Source organism: Lissotriton vulgaris, chromosome 1_1 (genome assembly GCF_964263255.1).
Source record: "Lissotriton vulgaris chromosome 1_1, aLisVul1.2, whole genome shotgun sequence".
NCBI lineage: Eukaryota > Metazoa > Chordata > Amphibia > Caudata > Salamandridae > Lissotriton > Lissotriton vulgaris.
The window spans coordinates 1,115,190,825-1,115,215,086 of NC_141685.1; the positions used below are offsets into that span (position 1 = coordinate 1,115,190,825).

A 24,262-nucleotide genomic window follows, 5' to 3' on the forward strand; every position below is an offset into this window, starting at 1 on the left:
CTAAAGCTTGTAGGATCCTCCAATGTACGTTTTTAACACCTTTATTGATATTAGCTTGGCTCAAGATTTCAAATCTCTAGACAAAAAATGCAGTACATATGGTGTAGGCATACAAATAACATTGTTCGAAATGAACATTTAGGATATTAGGATCTGTAAATTATCGTTCATTAGCATTATCCCAAGCGTACAAATACAGTGTACATTTTACTTCCATTACAAAAATATCAAATCTATTTATTCACCCTTTGTTGCCAACATATTGCACACATTTGTTGTTGCAGTGGGAGTTCATACTTTTTTTTTGTGTTCAAATCATTTTTATTAGACAAGAATGAAAAGAAAAAGAAAGCAAATGTAAATCAATAATACAAATAGTCATGTCATTACATTGCTAAGGTTCAAAGAAATAAAAGTAAATTAACACAAAGCTTGATCCAGAGCCACACCTTCATGACAAATATACGGATAGACATGAGGATGGTATTGATACTTGAGATGGCATTATACTACAGTAAATACATTATAATTGGGTATGAGAACAAAATTATAGTTCCGCAATACAATGTCAGGATACAGCATCATGGTGCAACTCTGTGGTCTTGACTAACAGTTGGTGTTGAAATATACAGTATGCAAACAACCGTCGTGTTCCATGCATCTTAATTCCGTGTTACAGCTTGTGAAACCACAATGGAGCTCAACATCTAAAGTTCAAGATCTTAGTGGTAGTGTATGGTAATGTACTGGACTATACTAGCGTAGCAGCGTACTATTTGTGACTTGCCTCCGGGTGGCTACTTGCCGGGCATTCTAAAGCGCCTAGCGAGTAATGGACATACTACGGCGGGTCAAAGGAGAAGGAAGATGCAGCAAGAGTGGTCCAGAGTTTCTTGTTTGTAACTTGCCAAGGGGAGGAGTGTAGAGCAGGATTATCTACTCCTCTTATGCAAGACAGCCACTCTTTCCAAGCAGTGAAAGAGACCTCTGAAGCTGCCTTCCAGTGGCAGAGGACAACTTTGCACGCTAGGGTATGTAGCAGGTCAAGGAGTTGGCGATCATGGCCTCTTAATAACATCGGATCAATGGCCCCCAGAATTATGTAAATGAATTCCCTCCTCGGTTTGATGTCGAATATGTGTTCAATGTATTCAACGACGCTGGGCCAGTATTTGTGTAGCATAGGACAGTGGAATAGCATGTGTGGCAGGTCACCATCAGCTAGGGAGCAGTTCCAACAAGTGGGGGTATCTCTTAGATTAAGTTTAAATAATTTTTTGGGGGTCCAGAATACCCTGTTAAGTATCATGTATTTGGTTTGCGAGAGGATTGGTGATACTTTGTGTGTGAGGGCTGAAGCGTGGATCCTATCCCAGTTAGTATCTATTCCGGTATTGTTAGGTTCTGCTTCCCATTTAAGCTCGTTTCGTCTCAGTGATTTGCCTAGTTTCGGTGCGAGCAATTTGTATACTTTCGAGACAAAGTGACCTGAGGATTGTAGATGAGGGAGTGTCGATTTTAACCAGGGTGCTGAAAATGTAATCGAGCGCGTGGACACGGCTGACTTTAGCTTGAGAAATGCATAGAAGTCAATTGGTTGAAGGGAATGTTTAGACTGGATCGAGGAGAAAGGTAATGGCATGTGCTCATCGTAAAGATCCGAGACCATGTTGATGCCTTTGTCTGACCAATGTTCCCAAGAAGGGGACGAGCCATTGATCTTGATGAGTGGATTACGCCATAGGGATGAGGAAGCCGACTTCTTCATCTGTAGGCCAGAGTCATGGGTATGATCTAGTCTGAGAAGAGCTCTTTTGGTGTTGAGCATAATGTACTTAGAGTGTGTGAGGTGTGACAGGTCCATGGTGAGAACCGTTGAGAGAGGGGCTTTGCCTATAATAGACTTCTCTATATTGATCCACAACGGCGTATAGCAAGGTCCTTCAGTGAACCAGCAAGCCCCTTGTTTACACAGGAAAGCGGTTTGATAGTTTCTGAAATTGGGTAAGCCTAGACCACCTTTAAGTTTTGGGAGTTGTAGTTTTTTCATAGAAATTCTGGGTTTCTTCCCCTTCCGTAGGAAGTTACTAAGTAATTTGTCTATTTTTTGTAGGAAGTCCTCTGAAAAGGTCATAGGGCGCATGCTTGCCATATAGTTAATTAAGGGGGTGACCATCATCTTTAATGTCTCCGCTCTACCCCACCATGATAAAAATTTTGGAGACCACCCTTCCAGTAGTTTGTGTACTTTCTTGAAAAGTAGATCTTCGTTAATTTTTAGTGTCATAATTAGGTCCCTCTCAAACTCCAGGCCCAGGTATTTGAAGCTCTTCAGTTGCCAGGTAAGTCTAGAATCGCCTAGAATATTTTTATCACTCATATTGTTTAGCATTTTAACCTCAGTCTTGTCCTTATTCAGGGAGTAGCCAGACACACAAGAGAATTCCTCGATCGTGGAAAGCAAGGCAGGTATAGCTCTATCAGCTTGTTCACTTAGGACTAAAACATCATCAGCGTATGCCGTGAGTTTGATGATACAATCATTAAATGGGATTCCCGGGATATCAGCATTCTCCCGAATTTGGTACAGGAAGGGTTCAATAGCCAGGAGGAATAGGGATGGGGACAAGGGGCATCCCTGTCTAGTCCCTTGTTCTAGTTTGAAAGGTGAGGAGAAAGCTCCACCAGCCCTCACTCTTGCAGTAGGACAGGCATATAGCGAAATTACCATTTTAGTAAAGAGAGGACCCAGCTTGAATTTATATAGTACTGCTTCCAGATATGTCCAATCCACCTTGTCAAACGCCTTTTCTGCGTCAAGTGTTATCGCAGCGGTGGGCGTGGAGAGGAGCTTAGCCTTTTCGATTACGTGGGCTAGGATTCTGGTATTGTCACTTGACAGCCTGTTTTTCAGAAAGCCGGCTTGTGAGGGGTGGATTAAGGACGGCAGCACTCTCTGGATACGTCTTGCTAGGATTGAGGCCAAAAGGTTACAATCCAAGTTTATTAAGGAGATGGGCCTATAGTTTTTGGGGAGTTTAGAGTCTTTCCCTTCCTTGGGTATTACGGCAATCACCGCATCTGCCAGCGTTCCCTTTACCTCTCCCGTAACACTAATCTTGTGAAACACGTTCAGAAGTGGTATCGTAAGCGTTTGTGCGAAACATTTATAAAATTTTGCCGTAAACCCGTCTGGGCCAGGGGCCTTCCCACTTTTAAGTGACTTGATCGCACCTGTAACTTCTGCCTCAGATATCGGTTCGTTTAAGGACTCTTGTTCTGAGGGGGTAAGTGTTGGTAGTGCGCACCTGGAGATGTAATCCTCCACCCTTTCTTTTTTCACATTTACATTCCTGGTATATAACTTCTCATAGAAGTTTTTGAATAAGTCGGCAATTTTAGTGGGGTCCGAATTGGGGGTGCCTTTGTCAACTAGTAGGGAATTGATCGTGTTTTTTTTAATTTTAAATTTAAGGTAGGCTGCTAGTCCTTTTCCCGCCTTATTAGATTCGCAGATTTTATAAACGTTTCCTTCTGTCTAACCAGACTCCTGCTTTTTCACTTATTCGCTTATTATAGGCATATTTTTGGTTGGTCAAGTCAGTCAGCGATTTTGCACTTCTACTGTTTAGGTATTCGTTTTGGAGTTTTGAGATGTCTTTTTCTAGTTTTAAAAGGGTGGCATTATGGTTTTTGTTTATTGCAGATGTTATTTTTATGATGAGTCCCCTTATGGTAGTCTTCAGAGCTTCCCATCGGATTAAGTCAGAGGTGTCATCTTTTTTATTAATTGTTAAAAATTCTTTGAGGGCGCATTCTATAGTTTCTCTATGTTTCTCATCGTTTAGAATGGCGTTGTTAAGGCGCCACATTGACTGGCGGACAGTTGGTTTAACATTTGATAAAGTAAGTGATATGCAAGAGTGGTCAGAGACCAGTCTTGTTTCAATGTTTGTGTCCTCTATTCTGGATACAGCGTTCCTAGTTATGAATATATAATCGATTCTTGAAAATGAGTCATGTGGTGGGGAGTAGAAAGAGTAGTCTCTACCTTCGGGGTTTTGTATACGCCATGTGTCTATCATGTTAAATCTGTTACATAGCTTAGTGAATTCCTTATGGGCTTTGCTTGGTCGGAAGGTGCACTTAGAGTCCCTATCTAGGGCAGGGTCAAACAGAAGGTTGAAATCACCTGCTAGTATATGAACCGCTGAGTCCGGAATAGTGTCGATCTGTTTCGCGAGTTCTAACCAGAAAGAAGGTTCATGTGTGTTGGGGGCATATATCGTTGTAATGTAAAATTCAGTGTCTTTCTTGATTAATTTCACCGAGATCCATCTGCCTTTCGTGTCCACGGAGGAGGAAACCACTTCCACATTGGCCTTCCTTGCTAATAATATCACTACCCCGTTTTTCTTAAACATAGCTCCCGAGCCCACCACTTCAGTAAAGAATTTGTTACGTAGGGTATGAAAGTGTTTCGCCTCTAGTTTTGTTTCTTGTAGTAGGGCTATGTCTCCCTTTTGCCTACGGAGGTAATCAAGTATTTTTTGTTGTTTAATCGTTTGGTTCAAACCCTTCACATTCAGTGACAGTATTTTAAGGTTATTTATGGTTGTCGCCCCTATGGGAGTGTCTAAAGTAGGAGCCATCGTCTGTCGTGTGCATAACATTTTGATTTACTGCTTTGAGCTATAGCATTATCAGAGGTTGCAGTTGTGCCTAGGCACATTGGGTGTAGTAGTACGCAGGACTTAATGCTAGTATAGGTAAGAGCCGCATTGGTTTCAAGAAGCGCAATCGGTTGCAAAATAGGATGTAAATTAGAGAAAACAAAGCAAAACAAGACAAAATATGCAAAAACAATCCCCCCCCTCACCCCTTCCAAACTCCCTCTACCCACCTCCCTTTCCCACAACCCTCCCCTCCGACCCCAATAGTAGAAAAAGAACACGGCGACTCGGGAACGACCGCGAGGCCGCCTCCAAGCAGCTTACTCAAAACTATTAATCGTAAAAGCTGCAAAACACAATTCAGATCAAAAAGTGTAACAATTACGCAGGCAAAGAGCTATAATAGTAGTGCTATATCAGTGAACTCATCAAAGGCCACTATAGTGACTGTAGCATTGGAATTGAGGTACGTCAATAATAACTGATGAAATGCCCAGATGGTACATAAAACCTAGTGCATGCACTACGGAACAAAATTACAACATATTACAAGTATTGGAACATAAGAATACTAGCACAGTAATCTCAACAGCAATTTCTGTAATAGGCTCTATAGAGACTATAATGACAAAGTCGAAGCATGGGAAGAACAGCTGACATTGTACCCAACTGGATCATAGAACAAAGCAGGTGAACCATGAACATACTAGAAGAGCAGTAAAACTAGACACCCGTTTCTGGCCAATATTTCTAGCAGCTTGAGGCCACATCATGAATTAGACCCATTGAGTAGTGACTAAAGCCATGGTATCAGAGCATATGGAACATAAAGCAGAGCGAAGACACCCGATAGTGGGGGCCATGTGTAGAGCTCAGTTAGTTGGACTATGAGGTGTCAGAGATCATTGGTCCATTAGCTTTAAGTTAATCAAATGCTCATCCAAGACCGGATGCAGTTGCGCTCATCTGGTCCGAGGGGGAAACTTCCATATTGCCGTCCCCCTGGTTGAATAGTAGGTGTCGAAGTTTTTGTGGTTCAGAAAACACATGAGTTACACCTTGTATTGTTACTTTGAACTTGGTCGGCCCGACAAAACCATACATGTAGCCAAGTGACTTCAGTTGTGGTCTCATTGCAAGGAAGGCTTTCCTGATATCCATAGTTTCTTTACTGAATTCCTGTGAAATGAAGATTTTGTGGCCTTTCCATAGTACATGGTTATGTTTGCGGACGAAAGTAAGTATCTGCTCCGTATGTTGATATCTTAGCGGCTTGCACACTATCGCTCTCGGGCCTTTCTGATCCTTTGTGATTCGCCCCGGTGCTCTATGTGCCCTGTCGAACTCTAGTGGCTGAGTGAAAGTTAGATTTGTGGCCTGTGTAAACCACTGTTCAAGGAAGGCTATGCATGATCCTAGGGATTCCTCCGCTTTTTCTGGCATGCCAAAAATTCTTAGATTCCCCCTCCTATTTCTGTCCTCCAACTCCGCAACTTTCCTCATAAGATGATCAGAGCACAGGGTGAGTTTCTTGATGGCTCCACAGGTTTTATTCTCGGAATCTTCCAGTTTGCTTATCCTGCTCTCGGATTCCGTCAGCCTCGAGTTGATGTCCTTGATATCTTGCCGGACTGCAACAACCTCCTCTCTGGTGGATTTGACTAGGTCTCTAACTTCTTCCAGTCTGCTCAAGATAGTCTCCATTGCTTCAGATAGCTCCTTTTCCCCCTTGAATGGTGAGACTGGTGCCGGTGGGTCAGACTTCAACCGTTTAGAAGTTTTACCATTTTCTTTGTCCCCCATTCTGAAGGTAGGTGGCGAGAGATTGCTAGTGCCTTTATACTCCTTTGGCTAGTCTGGTCTGGAAACACCGTTGTGACTCCCTTCGTCAACGTACAGCGCAGAGAAGTACACACAGTATATAGCTTGTTTCCTTGGGACTCACAAAGCTGACAATACTGGGTCAAGGCTGTGTTGCGCCAGTGTAGGGCAGCGCATTGATTAATAAGCTTCTTCTTGTGGAGTTCACAGTGCATCTCTTTGCCTGCAGCTTGCTGTCGAAAATACTATCAGGGTCACACTAGGCGCAAGTATGTACTGCTCTCTGACCTCCAACAACCCTGTGGCCAATCAAGTTCTTACACTGAGGATAAATCATTAATGGGACAATGGCAACTAACGTGCACTGGCCGGGTATTCATTCGTTTTAGTTAGTTTATCAATTTCAACATCTCGCCCATTACCCAGTGAGTGCGCACATTAGGGAGCATTACTTGTGTGCAAAATGTCCTGTAAGCCTACTGTCATTAGCACGGACCACATCAGCGGGGGTGCAGGGTGTCCTGTGCGAAAAAACCGGTGCGCAGGTAATCCGCTATTTTAAACGGTCATTTCTTCGTGCCGTTTTCACCCTTATATTTGCTGATAAACTCTTGTGCGAGCGCGCTTGTAAGTACTCACGACCCTGATGTATCGCCAGCCGCTGAAGTGTGGTTTTCTGAAGTCATTCACAGCGCTGTACAAACTCTGCCCCGAACAGCGGTGAGGTGAACCAGGTGCTCCGGGAGGCCTCGTGGGTGCAGCCGGGTCCGGGCTCCGTCCCGCTCTGCAGCCTCCGGCGGTCAGGGCGAGAGGTTGTTTTCCTCGGCTTCCCGGGTTCGGATTCGGCCCAGATTTTCAGAATCGTCGGGTATGATGTTCCGACACCTGAATCCCCTCTTGGATCAGGAGATGGGATCGGATTGCAGCCCTCTGTATTCAGGAGATCGTTGGCTGTTGCTAATGAAATAAAACTGCATACAACAAAACATCGGCTGATGACCCCGTTCTTCTGTGTCAAATGAATTAAATTGCTATCTATTCATATTGCCCCTCATCCAACATATATATATATTCTTATATTCCTGATTAAGGGGCAGCTAATCATTTGAGGTGGACAATTTTATCAGACTACCTGACTTTCCAGGTAGTGCAGTCATCGACTACCCGGCTGCTCTTCTCCTTTCTGAATAAGAACACTATTCACATCCCTGGTCTGCTGGATAGTATTATAACTAGTTCTATCTTTAACCTTAAAAATAAAGAATTTGTCCCATTTCTTCACTGTTTTCATAATAGGCCATCTGCACTGCCTTGCCATTTCTAACCACCCTATCCCAGATTTGTTTTTTGAGGGAGGCTTCAAGAATAGTGGACTGTTCCAGGATCTGGTCGGTCCATAGCCCTCAGTCGAACATATGATACTTTGTCCGAACTCGATTTCCAATAGTGTCCGTCGGGCCTTTGCCTCAAATGCAAGTAATAGCTTCCAGCAACGTGAAGCAAATTGAAGCTTCTTTCCCTGGCAAGACGCCTTAAGGGCATCCCAGGCCACAAGAAGACGTGCTGATCCAATATTAAATTCTAGAAACTCCCTCAATTGTGTATTCATTACACTGACAAAACCAGGTTCGAAGTAGTCTGCGTTCAAATGTCCAGCCCCCAGAGCCTGATGTCTGGGTAGGCTCACCAGTTAGTATAAGTAACAAAACTGAATTGTGATCCCATTAAACCCCCGGGTGAAGTAAAACCTTAGAAGAGAAGACTAAAGTAATACTGACCAAAAACATATCCAGCCTTGACAGGGCTTCATGAGGAACAGTATATACCATAAATCCTGGTTCTTTATGGCATTGAAAGCGACAGATATCGAACAGCTCATATGAGGAAATTAACTGATGTACCACCCTCCTGGATCCGATACTTCCCCCGACGGGATGGATCATTGCTAAGCAAGTTAGGAGACATGAGATGGGGGTACGACTGAGACGCAGAGTCCCTGTTGGGACACAGCGTCCCATTAAGATCCCCACATACGATATAAGGTGGAGCCCAAAGATGCAACTCAGACAGTAGAAAGTCCAATATCTTACGTTCATCAGTATTTGGTCCATACACTACACAGATAGTGAAGCGATCCCTGTCCTTCTGAACAATCACCACGATCCATCTCCCCCTACCCTGGGTCCGTCTTTTGTCGTAAGAGAACCAGCCAGGTACTTTCCCGTGCCAGGAGTGCCCCCCCCCCCGATCAGACGTAAAACAAGAAATGGAGAGAACCAGGTAACCAAGCTCATTTAACAATACCGTCTCCGTCTGAGACAGGTGTGTCTTTTGCAAGCAGAGGATTTGTGGTCTAAGTATATTCAATTCTTCACGTACCAATTTATCTTTTTGTTGCGCCTTGTTACCATTAATACTCCAGGATAGTATATGCATCTGCCCACCAGGACTGTCGCTGTTTCTAATTAGTAACATAGTATGATAGAATCCACAAGATGCTGCTTCACCATGCATATTGAGATAGATAATATAGACAATATCTATAAATATGCTTCCTTTCCAAGATAGCCATTTTTTATTTTATCAGGCTCAAAATTACTCGGGGTCAGATTATCATAGTTAATATAAAAAGTGCTCTGAACCAAGCTCCCCCTCCACCACCCCTTTACCCCCATAAAAAAATCTAGCCCTGCCCCTATCCGATCCTTAGCCAAATACATCCCAGCCTGATTGAGGTTAGGTCCCAAAGCTGTATCTCAAGCCAACACACCTGCCCCGTTTCAATCCGACTATGACACAGCCATGCCTTTGCCATGGAGCTACACAGCAGCACTCCATAAACTTTTTGATTCCCACTTTGTTCAGAGTCAACCTGCCTTAGAAGATTACACTGGAAATTATGGGAATTTGTTTGTCCAACACGGTGATGAGGACAACCTATATATGGAGTTGCAGGAGGCCAGTGGATTTCACACTTCCCCAGACATTGTACTTTGTTCTTCCCCTGGGTCATCAATGGAAGAGAGCGCCTCTTTTCCTGTGGTGAGCCAAGTTATTGGACCTACACCTGCCAAGTATGGAAGTCAAAACTAATGTCTTGATGGAGGTTTTGCATCCTGGGCAGACATACTCTGAGCCTCTGTTTCCATTCATTGAAGTCCTAAGGGGCACCTTAATTGGTACCTGGTCTAAGCCTTGTTCCTGCCCACCAATGAAAGGCAGGTTGCTAGGTGCCACAGACCGGCGCTAGGCGACTCTGACAGCTTAACATTGCACCTTACACCAAAAAGTGTGGTAGTTCAGGCTTCTGCCATAATTTATTTCCTATTTCTCCTCAAGAAGGAGCGTCAAAACGGATTGAAACATTTAGGAAATGGATGTTTTTCTCAACCAGTCTAGCACCTTGGTCAGTCAGTGCCAGCTGCTTACTGGGAAGATTAAAAACAGCTAAGAGGTCTTTTAGTTTTCCAGAATTACTGGGCGCACTTCCTAGGTGGCCGCAAGGTAATATATTTATCAGTAGTCAGTTTAGGCAATGAGGCGAGCGGTAATACCTCTGAACCGCTCCAATGAGGACCAGCAAGCTGATCCACAACAACAGAAAATGAATATGCTACTTACCAGTATGCATCTGTTCTTGGCATGTAGGGCTGCTAACATTCATATCTTAGCATTAGATCGCCGCCTAGTGTTGGGTCCGGATGATCGCACATTGTTGTCCTGGAAGAGTCTTCGAAGTATCCTGAGATAGGTGGCTCCTCCCCTGGACTACAGTGCGCATGGGCATCGGCTCCATCCCCAGATTGTTTTTCGCCATTGTGGCAGAGGATGGAGTGAAAAGTGTAAAGGATGTCCATGCTAATGATTGAATACAATAGTATATCTGCAGCTGCGACAGGCACCGGGGAGGAGGGTGGGCGATATAAATGTTAGCAGCCCTACATGCCAAGAACAGATGCATACTGGTAAGTAGCATATTCAGTTCGAGGCATGTGGGCTGCTAAATTCATATCTTAGCATAGAATACATAGCAGTCCCTCCATCAGCGGCGGTTGCCCGTGCCAGCTGCAGAAACCTGAAAAAGTGTCTTGAGAACAGCCTGTCCTACAGCCGCTTGCTGTTTGGAATGTACATCAACACAGTAGTGTTTTGTAAAGGTATGTGGTGTAATCCACGTGGCTGCTCTGCAAATGTCCTCTAAAGGAATGTTCCCTAGGAAAGCCATGGATGCCCCCAATTTGCGTGTGGAGTGCGCCCTTGGGGGTATTGTTAAAGTGCGCTTGGCTTTTTGATAACAGATTTGAATGCACTTAACAATCCATCTGGCTATTCCTGCTTTGGAAATCGGGTTGCCTTTGTGTTGTGGTGAGAAGGCAACAAAAAGTTGTTTTGTTTTCCTAAAGTGTTGTGTCCTGTCTATGTAGTACATCAACGCCCTCCGTACGTCTAACGTATGGAGCATTCTTTCCGCCACTGTTTGTGGGTTCTGGAAGAATGCCGGCAAGTCGATAGTTTGGTTGAGATGAAAATGTGACACCACCTTTGGAAGGAATTTGGGGTTAGTACGTAGCACTACCCTATTTGGATGAATCTGAATGAATGGCTCTTGGATTGTGAGCGCTTGTAGCTCACTAACACGCCTTAGTGACGTAATAGCAATTAGGAAAGCTACTTTCCACGTTAGGAATTGTAGTTCACACGAGTGCAGTGGCTCAAATGGTGGTCCCATCAGTCTGGTGAGGACCACATTGAGGTTCCACACCGGAGCTGGCGGTGTTCTTGGGGGAATGACTCGTTTCAGACCTTCAAGGAACGCTTTAATGGCAGGCACCCTGAAGACCGAGAGATGCTGCCTGTTTTGAAGGTAAGCTGCGATGGCGGATAGATGTATCCGAATAGAAGTGAACGCTAGTTTGCACTTATAAAGGTGTAACAGATAGCAAATGATGTTAGGGATAGATGCATCTAGCGGGTTTATGTCATTGTCTGCACAGTAAATGGCAAAACGCTTCCATTTTGCGGCATAGCATGCTCTGGTTTTCGGCTTCCTCGCCTCCTTGATGATGTTCATGCATTCAGGAGGTAGGTTGAGGTATCCAAACTCTAAGACTTCAGGAGCCAGATCGCTAGGTTGAGCTGTTGCGGATCTGGATGCTGAATTTCTCCATGGTTCTGCGTCAAAAGTCTGGGCGTGAGGCGCAGTCTTTGATGCGGTACCACTGAGAGTTCGAGGAACGTGGTGTACCAGGCCTGGCGCGCCCACGTTGGAGCACCTAGGATGAGTGTCATCGAGTGTTGCCTTAGTTTTCTCGCCACCAGTGGTATCAGAGGTGTCGGGGGAAAAGCGTACGCAAATTTGCCTGACCAGTTCATCCATATCGCATTGCCCTGCGATTGCGGGTGTGGGAACCTGGCGGCGAAGCTTTGGCATTTTGCGTTCTCCCTTGTGGCGAACAGGTCTATCTCTGGACGACCCCACCTTTGGAAGTACGGCTGGAGTACTGATGGATGTATCTCCCACTCGTGCATTTGATGGCTGTATCTGCTGAGCAGATCCGCCATCTGATTGTCCTTCCCTGGGAGGTGTTCTGCCATGAGGAAGATGTTCCTCTGAATGGCCCACTTCCACATGCTCTGAGCCAGGTGAGACAGCTGCGGTGAGTGGGTGCCCCCCTGCTTTTGGATGTAGTACATCGCGGTCATGTTGTCCGTCCGGACTAACACCACTTTGTTGCACAGATGTACAATGAAGGACTTGAGCGCCATGAAGATCGCCATCAGTTCTAGATAGTTGATGTGCATCTTCTGTTGCTGCGTCGTCCATAGTCCCTGCACCGTGTAAGTGAGCAGATGAGCTCCCCATCCCTGGAGAGATGCGTCCGTTGTCAGGATAACCTGTGGCACTGGCTCCTGGAACAGTCGGCCCTTGCAAAGGTTGTGTGGAGTCCACCAATGCAGAGAGTCGTATGCCCGACTGGTAACCAACACTAGGTCTGTTAATTGTCCCTGAGCCTGTGTCCACTGATTTGCTAAGCACTCCTGGAGCGGGCGCATATGCAACCGTGCGTGAGGGACTATGAAGATGCAGGAGGCCATCATGCCTATCAACTGCATGAACACTCTCGCTGGAAGTGAGTGTCTTGGTCTGAACTTTTGGATTAGAGACTGCATGCTGTCTATCCTGACTTGGTTTGGTTGCGCCTTGGCCGTCAGGGTATTGATTGGCGCACCCAGAAACTGCCGGACATGTGCCGGCTGAAGGTGTGACTTTGGGTAATTCAACGAGAAACCCAGGTCGTGAAGGAGGTGAATGGTAGTCGACATGTCCGCGGCGCACTGTTGTTCCGACCTGGCTTGAACGAGCCAGTCGTCGAGGTAGGGGTAGACATGGATGTTCTGCCTCCTGAGGTGCGCTGCTACTGTCGCCAGGCACTTGGTAAACACCCTTGGGGCTGTGGTGACTCCGAAGGGTAGGACTTTGAACTGATAATGCGTGCCTTGGATAGTGAACCTGAGGTACTTTCTGTGGGACGGGTGTAGTGGAATGTGGAAATAAGCATCCTTGAGGTCTAAGGTTGCTAAGAAGTCTCCTTTGTTTAACATGGGAAGAATCTGTTGCAGTGTAAGCATATGGAAATGCTCTGACAGTATATACAGATTGAGGGGACGGAGATCCAGAATTGGTCTGAGAGATCCGTCCTTCTTTGGAATGAGGAAGTACAGGGAATATACCCCCGTGCCTTCCTCCCCCACTGGCACGAGCTCGATTGCTCCTTTTTGCAGCATCACCACCACTTCCTGCTGCAATAAGTGCAAGTGCTCTGCGGACATAGGTCTTTGCCTTGGTGGAATGTTGGGTGGAGTGGATTTTAACTCTAGACAATAACCGTACTGGATAAGTTGTCGCACCCACCTGTCTGTGGTGATGTTGATCCAGACGGGCAGGAACTGCTGTAGTCTCCCCCCGACAGGTGTTAAGTGGTCGGGGGGCAGTGACAGAGTCACTGTTTGCTTGGGGCAGAGGAGCGTGAATTGTTGTTCCCTCTGCCGCGTCCTTTGTTGCTGTTTCCCCTGTAGCCCCCCTTGTTCTGTTTGGGGTACGAGGATTGTGCTCCACCTCTAGGGAATTGTGACTGCTGACCCATCTGTCCTCTGGTGACTCCACGGGCACCTGAGCGACGAAAACTATTGCCACGAAACTGCTGTGATTGTAGGGCCCCCATAGATTTAGCAGTTTCGGTGTCTTTTTTAATTTTTTCTAGGGTGGTGTCAACATCTGGACCAAACAGTCTATCAGGATTGACTGGATGATTAAGTATGGTTGTTTGAATGTCAGGTTTAAACCCCGATATGCTGAGCCACGCCTGTCGTCTCAGCATGACACTAGTGTTAATGGTCCTAGCGGCTGTGTCCGCGGCATCAAGTGCACACTTTATGGCCGCGTTGGAGATCAGTTGTCCTTCCTGTATAATCATTTTGGTGCCCTCTTGAAACTGTGGAGGCAGGTGTTGCACAATTTGCTCTAGTGTGTCGTAATGCGACCTATCATAACGTGCCAGTAGTGCCTGTGTATTTGCAATACGCCAGAAATTGGCAGCTTGCGCAGCCACTCTTTTGCCTCCTGCCTCTAGCACTTTGGACTCCTTATCCGGGGGAGGAGCTTCACCCGTTGTTTGGGAGTTGGCCCTTTTACGGGCATTTGCGACCACCAGGGAGTCAAGCGGCAACTGTCCCCGAATGTATGCAGGGTCTGCAGGCGCTGGTCTGTACTTTTTTTCAATACGTGGATTGACCACCCTCGCCCTGGTAGGCTCTTTAAAGATGTCCGCAGCATGCTTGAGGACCCCTTTGAGCATAGGCAGTGTCTTTACAGTTCTTTCCGAAACTGAAAAAGTGTCGAATAGAAAGTCTTCTTCAACTGGGTCAGCATGCATGTCCACATCATGATTAGCAGCTGCCCTCTCAATGAGTGCATGGAAACCTGCAGAATCCTCTGTTGGGGATGCACGTGTACTGAAAGCCTGTGGGTCCTGTCCCACATTTTGGGTGCCTTGGTCCCCAATGTCATCATATGAATCCGGCTGTGCACCTGGTTCATTGACTGGGAAAGTGTATTGGTCATCTTCATCATAGCCCTCACTTTCAGAGTGGTCTGGAGACGGAGTTGGGCTCCTTCTTGGAGGGGGCTGGATAGGTTCCATGAGGCCTGAGGCGTCCTGTGGAAACTTTTTCTTCTTCAGGGGGATGACATAGGATTCCACCGGCTGTGAAGTGATCTTCCTTTTGTAAAGGGTCAATTTGCCCGTTTCTGCGTCTATAAAGCACTCCGAATCCTCTTCTGAGTCGAGTACTCGACCTGAAAGTGCCCCTGCCGTAGAAGATTCCGACTTCTTTGGCGTCGATTTTGATGAAAAGGCCTTCGGCGCCTCTTTTGGCGGCAGAAGGAAGAGGAGTTTACTTGCAGGCTTGACCGGAACGTCTGTCGCCTTCTGCGGCGATGGCGCCGGCGCCGACGAAGCAGAGGCCTTCTCCCTAATTCTTTGTAGTGAAGAAGCAATGAGAGACGCGTCGGTGACAGTGGCCTTTGGCACCGACGAGGAGGCCTTGCCTTCGGATCCGACGTTCTGTTGGCCCTTCTGAGGGTTGGACGATGATGCCACGTCCGCCGACCCCGAGTCCTTGGACCGATGCGCAGATGTGCCAGCCTTCGATCCGTGTGACTTTGACGGCTCTGCCTCTACCACGCGTCCGACAAACGAAGTCCCAGTCGGAGCTGGAGCCGTGTCGCTGGCTTTGGCGGGCTTTGCCGGCGTCGCAGCGCTTGTCCTGTGCGTGCCACCCTTCTTAGAGGATCTCTCCTCCGGCGCCGATTTCGACACTGTGGAATCGCCAGATTTCTTCGACTTCTGTGGACCGGAGGTCGACGGAGTCGATGAGGCAGCAGGCTTAGTCGTTTTTGGTGGTACGATCGCCATCTTAGGGACGCCCGAGTCCTTAAGTTTCGGTTTCGGTTTCGGGTCGGCCATTTTAGGTGTAGTCGATACCGTAGCTTTCAGTTTCGGTTTCGATACCCTCTGCGCAGCAAGTATGTCCGTGGCCGGGCCCGAAGGCGGGGCCGTGGCTTGCGCTACGGGGTCTTGGGTAAGGCCGACAGGCGATCCCGTGACCCGCTCTTTATGTCCGTAAACTTCGGGGCATAGCTCGTCCTCTGAGCTATCTTCCGCGGCCCCATAAACCTCTTCGACGTCCCCTACCTCGTCGACGTATTCAAGGCCTTGACCCACGACTCCGTCGTCGTCTTCCGGATCTGCCTCGACCTCCGTCTCAGGCGGGGAGATTTGAAGATGATGGCTCTGGTCCTCCTCTTCTTGGTCGTCGAAGATGTTATCTGGATCCGGGGCCGTTTGTTGGGCCTCAAGGCGCACCGCGCGCCGAATCTTGAGTGTCTTCTTGGACCTGAAACTCGCACAGGCCCTGCAGTTTCCTTCGTTATGGTCTGGCGAAAGGCATTTGTTACAGACCGGGTGCACGTCTATATGTGGGTATTTGGACCCACAGAGCGGACAGAGTTTAAACGGACTCCGCTCCATGTTGGAAACTCGCTGTCGAGTCGCGATGAGAAGGCCTCGATGTCCGAAGAGTGCAAATACTCCGCTGATTCCGGCTCCGAGAGACGGAAGAACACGAGACCGCACGCAAACAATACCGACGTAAAGAACACAAGGCCTTTTGGCCGTTTAAAGTTATGTTTTCTCGGTTCCGACAGAGAGACGTCGAGACCGCATCCGAACCCAATGGCGGAAAAAAACAATCTGGGGATGGAGCCGATGCCCATGCGCACTGTAGTCCAGGGGAGGAGCCACCTATCTCAGGATACTTCGAAGACTCTTCCAGGACAACAATGTGCGATCATCCGGACCCAACACTAGGCGGCGATCTAATGCTAAGATATGAATTTAGCAGCCCACATGCCTCGAACACAACTATGCCCCTGCACTATAAACATTCAGTGAGTAAATAGTAATAATAGTGTAAGTTTTTTTGAAAATCTAACAATTAAGGCATTAAGACAAATCTAAACATTTAGTAAATCTCCGAGAATGAGTGTATGTGCATGGAGATACATAGGTGGAGATACATTCTGTTCTTGGTGTGGTCACTTCTGTTTATTGTTCCATTTCAAAAGCCAACACGTGTTTCATCGCAGGGAACAAACTGCGAATCATCTTTCATTACCAAATAATGATAGAGGACTAGACATCCGCATGGATTGTATTTAGTCCCAAGAGTTTTTTTCAATCCAGGTAGGATTTCTACCAAATAGAATGGTTTACATACACGAGAGGGATTTAAGGTTTCTTGAAACAAGTGCCCAAATAACCATAGTATGCATTTTAGAAAGTGAATCATATATAAGACCATGTGCACAAATGTCCGACGCGTTAAATATTGGAATTCATACTGCCATTCTTTCCTTTGTTCTTATAAACACCACTTCTAAGTCACTCGGGGTCTCCTTATGTAAAGAGAAAAACACTTTTTCACCTTGCTGAAGGGGGTGATGAGTGTGTTAGGTATTACGTCTTAGTGTCCTTAGGTTCAATCCTTATTTATGTAAACAGAATCAAGAGAATCCTTGTTTTGTAGAAAAGTTACTCTTTATTGTTGTAAGTAAAAGCGTGGACAGCCGACACGTGTTTCGCCCCTTATAGCGAATTGCGCCAGGGCTTTTTCAAGGCTGTAAGGAATCACAATTAGATATGTAAGTGTACATGGATGAGGAAAAAAGTGCCTATGACCCCAAGAGACGTGCACGAGTTCGAAAAAGAGGTAGTGTGAAGTACAGATACGTTAGTGTGGTTTCTGATATGTGATCAACGGTAGATAAGATCCCATTTGTGGATTTTTAAACAACATGAAAAAGAGATATGTGCATAAAGACATATGGGGTCATAGGCACTTTTTTCCTCATCCATGTACACTTACATATCTATATGAGGTATTGCTTTGGTATCTATTCTGAAGGTCAGGAATTTGCAGTTAGAAGTATCCCTCAGAAGGAAAAGTTCCTTATCTTTGGTAATACTCTTTCTGATGGATACTCTATCTAACATCAGATTCCTCACTGCCCTCTCACTTCTCGGTTCTGTGGAAAGTTCTGTTTTCCACTTAAAAGTGGTTTGCCTCTGATTATTTTTGGTTCTGTGTCCAAGGCGCGGACAGTCAAGAAAGAAACTGATGTCGATTTCCAAGGGTGCCACTTGTATGTAGCTCCATTGTCTCTCCCTGGGCAGAACAAACTTGATGCAAATCTGGACAGCGCCACCTACTGGCGCATGGGAGCAATGCTGTTCAGACCTTTTCATATCTAGTCTAGTGCCTGTGGATAATCTAGAAGTTAAGAATTTGTAGTTAGATACAGCATCCACTATAAAGAGTGTTACTGGAGGTAAGTAACTTGTTAATTTTTGCCGGAGTTCGATGGGGTTAGTTTCTTTGGGGGAAGATCTGGCTCTAATGTTTAGTGGTGCCCTATTGCAGGGGCTCTGGTTGAGTGGAGAGAAAAGACATGCTTAGAAATGATTCCTGTTCTTGCTTATTTCTCCACAGGACAAGGTTGAGTGGTTGAATTTTCAAAGTAAGAGCCCAGACCAGCATGGGGGACCAGAGGACCCACACATCATAGAGGTGGAAGAGCTACCCCCGGAAGCCGAGCATGCCGGAGAACAAAATGAAGGTCACTTGTTGGGTTCCTCTAGCAATAGTCCTGGGCAGCTGGACAGCATTAGGACTGATGCAGCTGGGGGGGCACAGGTGGAGTGGCGCCCTCCCACAATGTCAGGCTACGAGAGGCATTTCATGCCGACTCCAGAGGACATGGCACAATTCACATGACCAATCTGAGAGTGAAAAGGAACTACTGAGCAGAACTGTGGAGAAAACAGAATCCTATGACTGTGGGGCCCTCAAAGAGCCATCAATTCAGGGGAAGAAAAACTCTCACTCCTAGTGGCTCACGGAGCCATGAGAAATCAAGTTACCATGTGGAGAGGGTGTCCAGATTCTGGAAGCAGCAATAATTCCTAAAAATGCTTTAAGTGCGCTGACAACATGGCGTATGAGCTAATCAGGAAAATCGAGTTCTGCACTGTTCCATCTGTTAACGCAGTCGAAGAATATAGAAAGAATCATGTGTCTTTTGTGATTGCAACCAGATATTAATTCAACCAGCTGGGAGAAACCTACAGGGTATCAGGTGGCTGGACTGTGCATAGAACCACCTTTTCAACGACTCATGAAAAGAAAACAGAATGTTGTGCCTTCAGGAGATTCTTAGAGTTCTCCACTTAACCACTCAGAACAGAATGCAATCCTGTTTCTCTAGGAAATGTTCAATGCTATCTTTTCAGAAATCAGATGCAACACCTAGGGAGCCTGGTGGCTCTTGGATGTGAATTGAACAGTGTAATGACCCAGTCAGGAGAAACCACGTATCTGAGCCTCTGATCTTTGCCTATGACTTGTTACATCATTCCTCTGCCTTTTGGCTACGTTTGCTCTTTAGCAATACCATACATGCATGCATGCATACATGCAAGGCTGGCAGCTCAGGCAATCCAGTGAAGATCACTATGTTTGGGTTCTGGCTTTAATTTGCACCACTTTGTCCATAGTTCTATTTCTTCCTACTAGTCTTCTGTACCGTGAGCTGAATGTAGCACTGCCTGCTGATCAACCGTGCCTGGAGGTGACTGTAATACTTACCTGATGTTCATGTGTGCCTCGCGACCCATGAATGAATACGGGTAACGCTTCTTGGTGCTAAGAAAAGTGTGCGAGATTGGAGTACTGGAAGGCATTTTCCTTATTTGGAAGAGAGGAGCTAAGTACGTAACTGATCCTAAAGGTTCCAATGTGAGGTTTAAGTCTCAGATGGAAAGGCAGGGTTTCCCATCTTGAGGCAGGCGCTCTTACAAAAGTGTGGTCGCCCAATGCAGCCAGGTGACATCTTGGAACTGCCAGAAGCTGTTTGTTGGCTGATTGCAAGGAGCGTGCCGCGATTTGAATGGCCAGTCTGGAAGTGAGAGGGGAGTAAGGGGCTTTGTGGGCTAGGCTCACAACTTTTAAAGTTATGCGGTGCCTAACCGAATATCAGTTTAGGGATCTGAGAGCCTGGGAGAAAAGGCTCAACGGTTTAACTTGCATATGCGGCCTGCTGTGTTTTGAAACGTTTGCCTCTTTTCGATAAGATTCACCAGTATCTCTAGATAGATGTGAGGATACAAAAGAAATAAAATTGGAAAAACTGCTTTTTGCCATTGCATTTACCTGTTCTGTTGAGGAAAGAGCAGTATCAATTTTGACCCCTAATTGTTTTATGCAGTAAGAAAATTTAGGCTTGGGTCTTAACGAAAGAGGCCAAAAAGGGAGTACCAGGTAAAAAGAGGGATAGTTTAGTATGAGTAGCCTGATGCTCCCTTGCTGCTGGAGCTGATGCAAGCGCGGAGTGCTGCTCCCCAGTGTTTTTACACCCTACTTCACGTTTTCTGCTGCTCTCCTTTAACTATGGATGACTGTACTACTGCGTCCTGCTGACCTGTATATCGAACTGACTGTAGCACTAAGTGCTGCTCCCCACCATTCCTAACCTGCAGCTGGGGCTGAATGTAGCATAGGCTGCTACTCACACGTGCATTTGACCTGGCTGTTCTACAGCCTTTTGCTCCCTTGTTCTTGGAGCTGTACGCAAGCGCTGAGCGCTGCTCCCAAGTGTTTTACACCCACTTCACCTTCTCTGCTGCTCACCTTTAACTTTGGATGACTGTACCTGGGCCTCCTGTTGACCTGTATATGGAGTCGGCTGTAGCACTGATTGCTGCGCGTCTGTATCCTTGGATGGAATGTAGTGCAAGCTGCTGTTCCGTCAGACCTCTGGTGTGCATTGGAGCTGACAAGCACTGAGAGCACCTGACCTGTATCTGTAGCTCACTCTGCCTGTAGCTCTGAGGGTTCCTCACCTCCAGACCCCACAAGTGCCTGGACCTGAATTTAGCAAAGACTGCGGCTCATCTGCATGTCTGCACAGACTGTACTGCTGCCTGCTGCTCACCTGCATGTCTGCACAGACTGTCCCGCTGCCTGCTGCTCACCTGTATGTCTGCACAGACTGTACTGCTGCCTGCTGCTCACCTGTATGTCTGCACAGACTGTACCGCTGCTCACCTGTATGTCTGCACAGATTGTACCGCTTCCTGCTGCTCACCTGTATGTCTGCACAGACTGTACCGCTGCTCACCTGTATGTCTGCACAGATTGTACCGCTTCCTGCTGCTCACCTGTATGTCTGCACAGACTGTACCGCTTTCTGCTGCTCACCTGTATGTCTGCACAGAAGACCGCTGCCTGCTGCTCACCTGTATGTCTGCACAGACTGTGCCGCTGCCTGCTGCTCACCTGTATGTCTGCACAGACTGTACCGCTGCCTGCTGCTCACCTGCATGTCTGCACTGACTGTACCGCTGCCTGCTGCTCACCTGTATGTCTGCACAGACTACCGCTGCCTGCTGCTCACGTGTAGGTCTGCACACACTGTACCGCTGCCTGTTGCCCACCTTTATGTCTGCACAGACTGTACCGCTGCAGGCTGCTCACCTGTATGTCTGCACAGACTGTACCGCTGCCTGCTGCCCACCTGTATGTCTGCACAAACTGTACCGCTGCCTGCTGCTCGCCTGTATGTCTTCACAGACTGTACCGCTTCCTGCTGCTCACCTGTATGTCTGCACAGACTGTACCGCTTCCTGCTGCTTACCTGTATGTCTGCACAGACTGTACCGCTTCCTGCTGCTCACCTGCATGTCTGCACAGACTGTACGCTACCTGCTGCTCACCTGTATGTCTGCACAGACTGTACCGCTGCTCACCTGTTAGTCTGCACAGATTGTACCGCTGCCTGTTGCTCACCTGTATGTCTGCACAGACTGTACCGCTTCCTGCTGCTCACCTGATGTCTGCACAGACTACCGCTTCCTGCTGCTCACCTGATGTCTGCACAGATTGTACCGCTTCCTGCTGCTCACCTGTATGCCTGCACAGACTGTACCACTGCCTGCTGCTCACCAGTATGTCTGCACAGACTTTACCGCTGCCTGCTGCTCACCTGCATGTCTGCACAGACTGTACAGCTGCCTGCTGCTCACCTGCATGTCTGCACAGACTGTACCCCTGCCTGCTGCTCACCTGTATGTCTGCACAGACTGTACCCCTGCCTGCTGCTCACCTGTATGTCTGCACAGACTGTGCCGCTGCCTGCTGCTCACCTGCATGTCTGCACAGATTGTACCGCTGCCTGTTGCTCACCTGTATGTCTGCACAGACTGTACCGATGCCTGCTGCTCACCGGTACCTTAGAGCTGATTGCAGAACTACCTGTGCCTTTGAGATGGCTGGATTACTACCTGCTGCTCGTCTGTGCCTTTAACCTTCGCATTGACTGTGTCCCACTATTTGCTGAACCATCTGTGCCAGTGACATAACTGTAGAATTGCCTCCTGCTCACCTGAGCCTGCAGGTGACTGTAGCACTACCTGTTGCTCATCTGGGACTTGTGCTCCTTTCTATACCCCATGAGTTAATACAGATCAGATGCTCCCTGCCAGCCCAGCCTATGCAATGCTTATAAGACTCATGGGTCCACTTAATAGAACCACCACACACTCACTTGAGGAGTTGACATGAAAAGTTGAGCTTCTGGTGACAGCTCACTTTTTCTTGGCACAGAGTCACTGAACTCCAAAGGATATCAGCGAATAAACTTTCAACTGTGGTCCACAAGACAAAGTAGTCTTACAAACACATCTACGATTCCTTCCAAGGGTTGTATCACGTTTTCACAACAGTCAAGCCATGGAACTTACAACATTCTTTCTAAATCCTCCCACAGGGCAGAAAGAATTCAGTCTCAAAGAACTATTGCTGTATTACTTAGATGGCACCAAGACAAAGCTGTTATTTGTTTCCTTTGGACACACATACCTTGGGAAGCTTATTTGTACATGGTGCACAGCCCAATGGATTGCACCATGCATTCAGGTTGGCTGTGCATGTGGACATGATTCACAAAAATTCCCTACATGCGTTTTAACGCATAAAAAAAGGGCCGCCATGGCTTTTCTTGGCAAAACTCCACTTATGGATATATGTAGGGAGCAACCTTGCCATCTGATCAAACATTCGCAAAACATTACTGTATTGAGATTCTTGCCAAACATTAAGCCCATGTGGTGCGAACAGTTTTAAAAACGTATTTACTGCAACTACCTCTATATCCTGTCAACCTCAGCATTAGGGGAGGGCAGCTCTGCTTTTAGATCAGTGCACAGCATGTGCTGCGCAAATATATTATTACTTGTAACCCTACTATTTGCGATTTTCAAATTGTAAATTCACATTCACCAACCACCTCCCCTGTGGATGGAAAGTGGGGAGGCCTGCCAGAGGTTGTACTTGGCACACACAATCGGCATATATTTTGATAGGAGAAAACTGCAATAATCTAGTGTGAAGTTTGCATGCTAATGCATTCTGGGTTTTAGCTGCATGTGTACACGTCCTTCACGAAACTGAAAATTCAATTCACGAAGTAATCAACTTGTAAAATTCCAAACCCAATAACAGATGACGCAATACTGCACAGCATGAAAGGTAACCTTCCATAACCTGCACTGTTCATGCTTTAAATGAAATATGTATGTTGTAACATGCCGTAAACACTGGAAAAACACATTTTTGTGTTTATTTTTGGGGGAGAATGTTTTATAGTCCCAGATAAATTGTTTTGCAAAAGCTCTTAAAACACTTTAAAAACACCACTGCAATCTGTCAAAACAATGGAAAACTTGAGAACTGAAAAAACCTTATATCTGTCTGCCGTGGAATCTCCCCCAACAAAGGTGGCATAAATCACCTCACACTGACCAATATCCAAGACTCGTAAAGTTGCAGTCGTGCAATGAGATTTTTTGTTTTCTTGGGAAGTAAGCAGTTGTGGCTCTGGGTTGCAGGCAACCAGGGGCCACATACGCGAGCCTTCGCCTCAATGTCCAGAGGTCCTGGACATAAGAACCTCTTAGTTTTGCACAGTTTCAGAAAATCCTTGCCTTTTTGCCTTCAATATTAAACCTGTGTTTAAGCTTAGAAAGGCTGAGTGGTGTGCTGCAAGGAGACAATTTCCTAATCCTCTGCTGTTATCCAAACACACAGTGATCAAATATCGCCTAAGAACTTTACTTCTAGGTGTATATAAGGGCTTAGCCTGTAAGGTGCATCATGTTTACACTTTTACGCCTTCAATGAAGTGTTCTATACCCTGAAATAAAATGGACACATTTTGCACAGTAGGTTTTTGTGTCTTTTTTTCAGTCAGGGACTGAGGATTAATTTGGAGCGCTTTTCTCTGGTTATGGAATATTGTATGCCTCGTTGTTCTCCATATCGATGAATCTTCATGCATTTGAGCTGCAGTTATTTCAAATCCCTCCTCCAAAAGTATTCAAGAGGTATCGGAATTGGGAAGGCTATTACTTTTTCCAGATCACTGAGTTAGGCACTAAGTGGTACAAAGATGTTGTTTGTGGAACCAGGTTGACGTCCCTCCTGGAAGCTGGGGGGCTGATCCATAGAAGTGTGACTCAAGACTGTGAAGTGTGTCACTTTGTGTTTTTACCTTTCCACAGAAGTTAGAAATCTGGAGCTTCAGTTTTTTTTAA

At 46.5% G+C, this 24,262-nt stretch overlaps 1 protein-coding gene and 1 pseudogene across 2 annotated transcripts in view; one reads left to right on the forward strand and one right to left on the reverse strand.

Moving 5' to 3' along the window:
• The window catches only part of IL27RA (interleukin 27 receptor subunit alpha), a 199,551-nt gene extending 179,747 nt beyond the window's left edge, over positions 1–19,804 (forward strand). For both annotated transcript variants that reach the window (XM_086963656.1, XM_086963658.1), the window contains exon 15: positions 18,105–19,804. In XM_086963656.1, coding sequence (XP_086819782.1) covers positions 18,105–18,389 — 285 coding nt within the window. In that variant the 3' untranslated portion in view covers positions 18,390–19,804. The remainder of the gene's footprint in view (positions 1–18,104) is intronic.
• LOC147748713 (uncharacterized) lies at positions 13,496–16,720 on the reverse strand (annotated as a pseudogene).
• Positions 19,805–24,262: the final 4,458 nt, after the last annotated feature.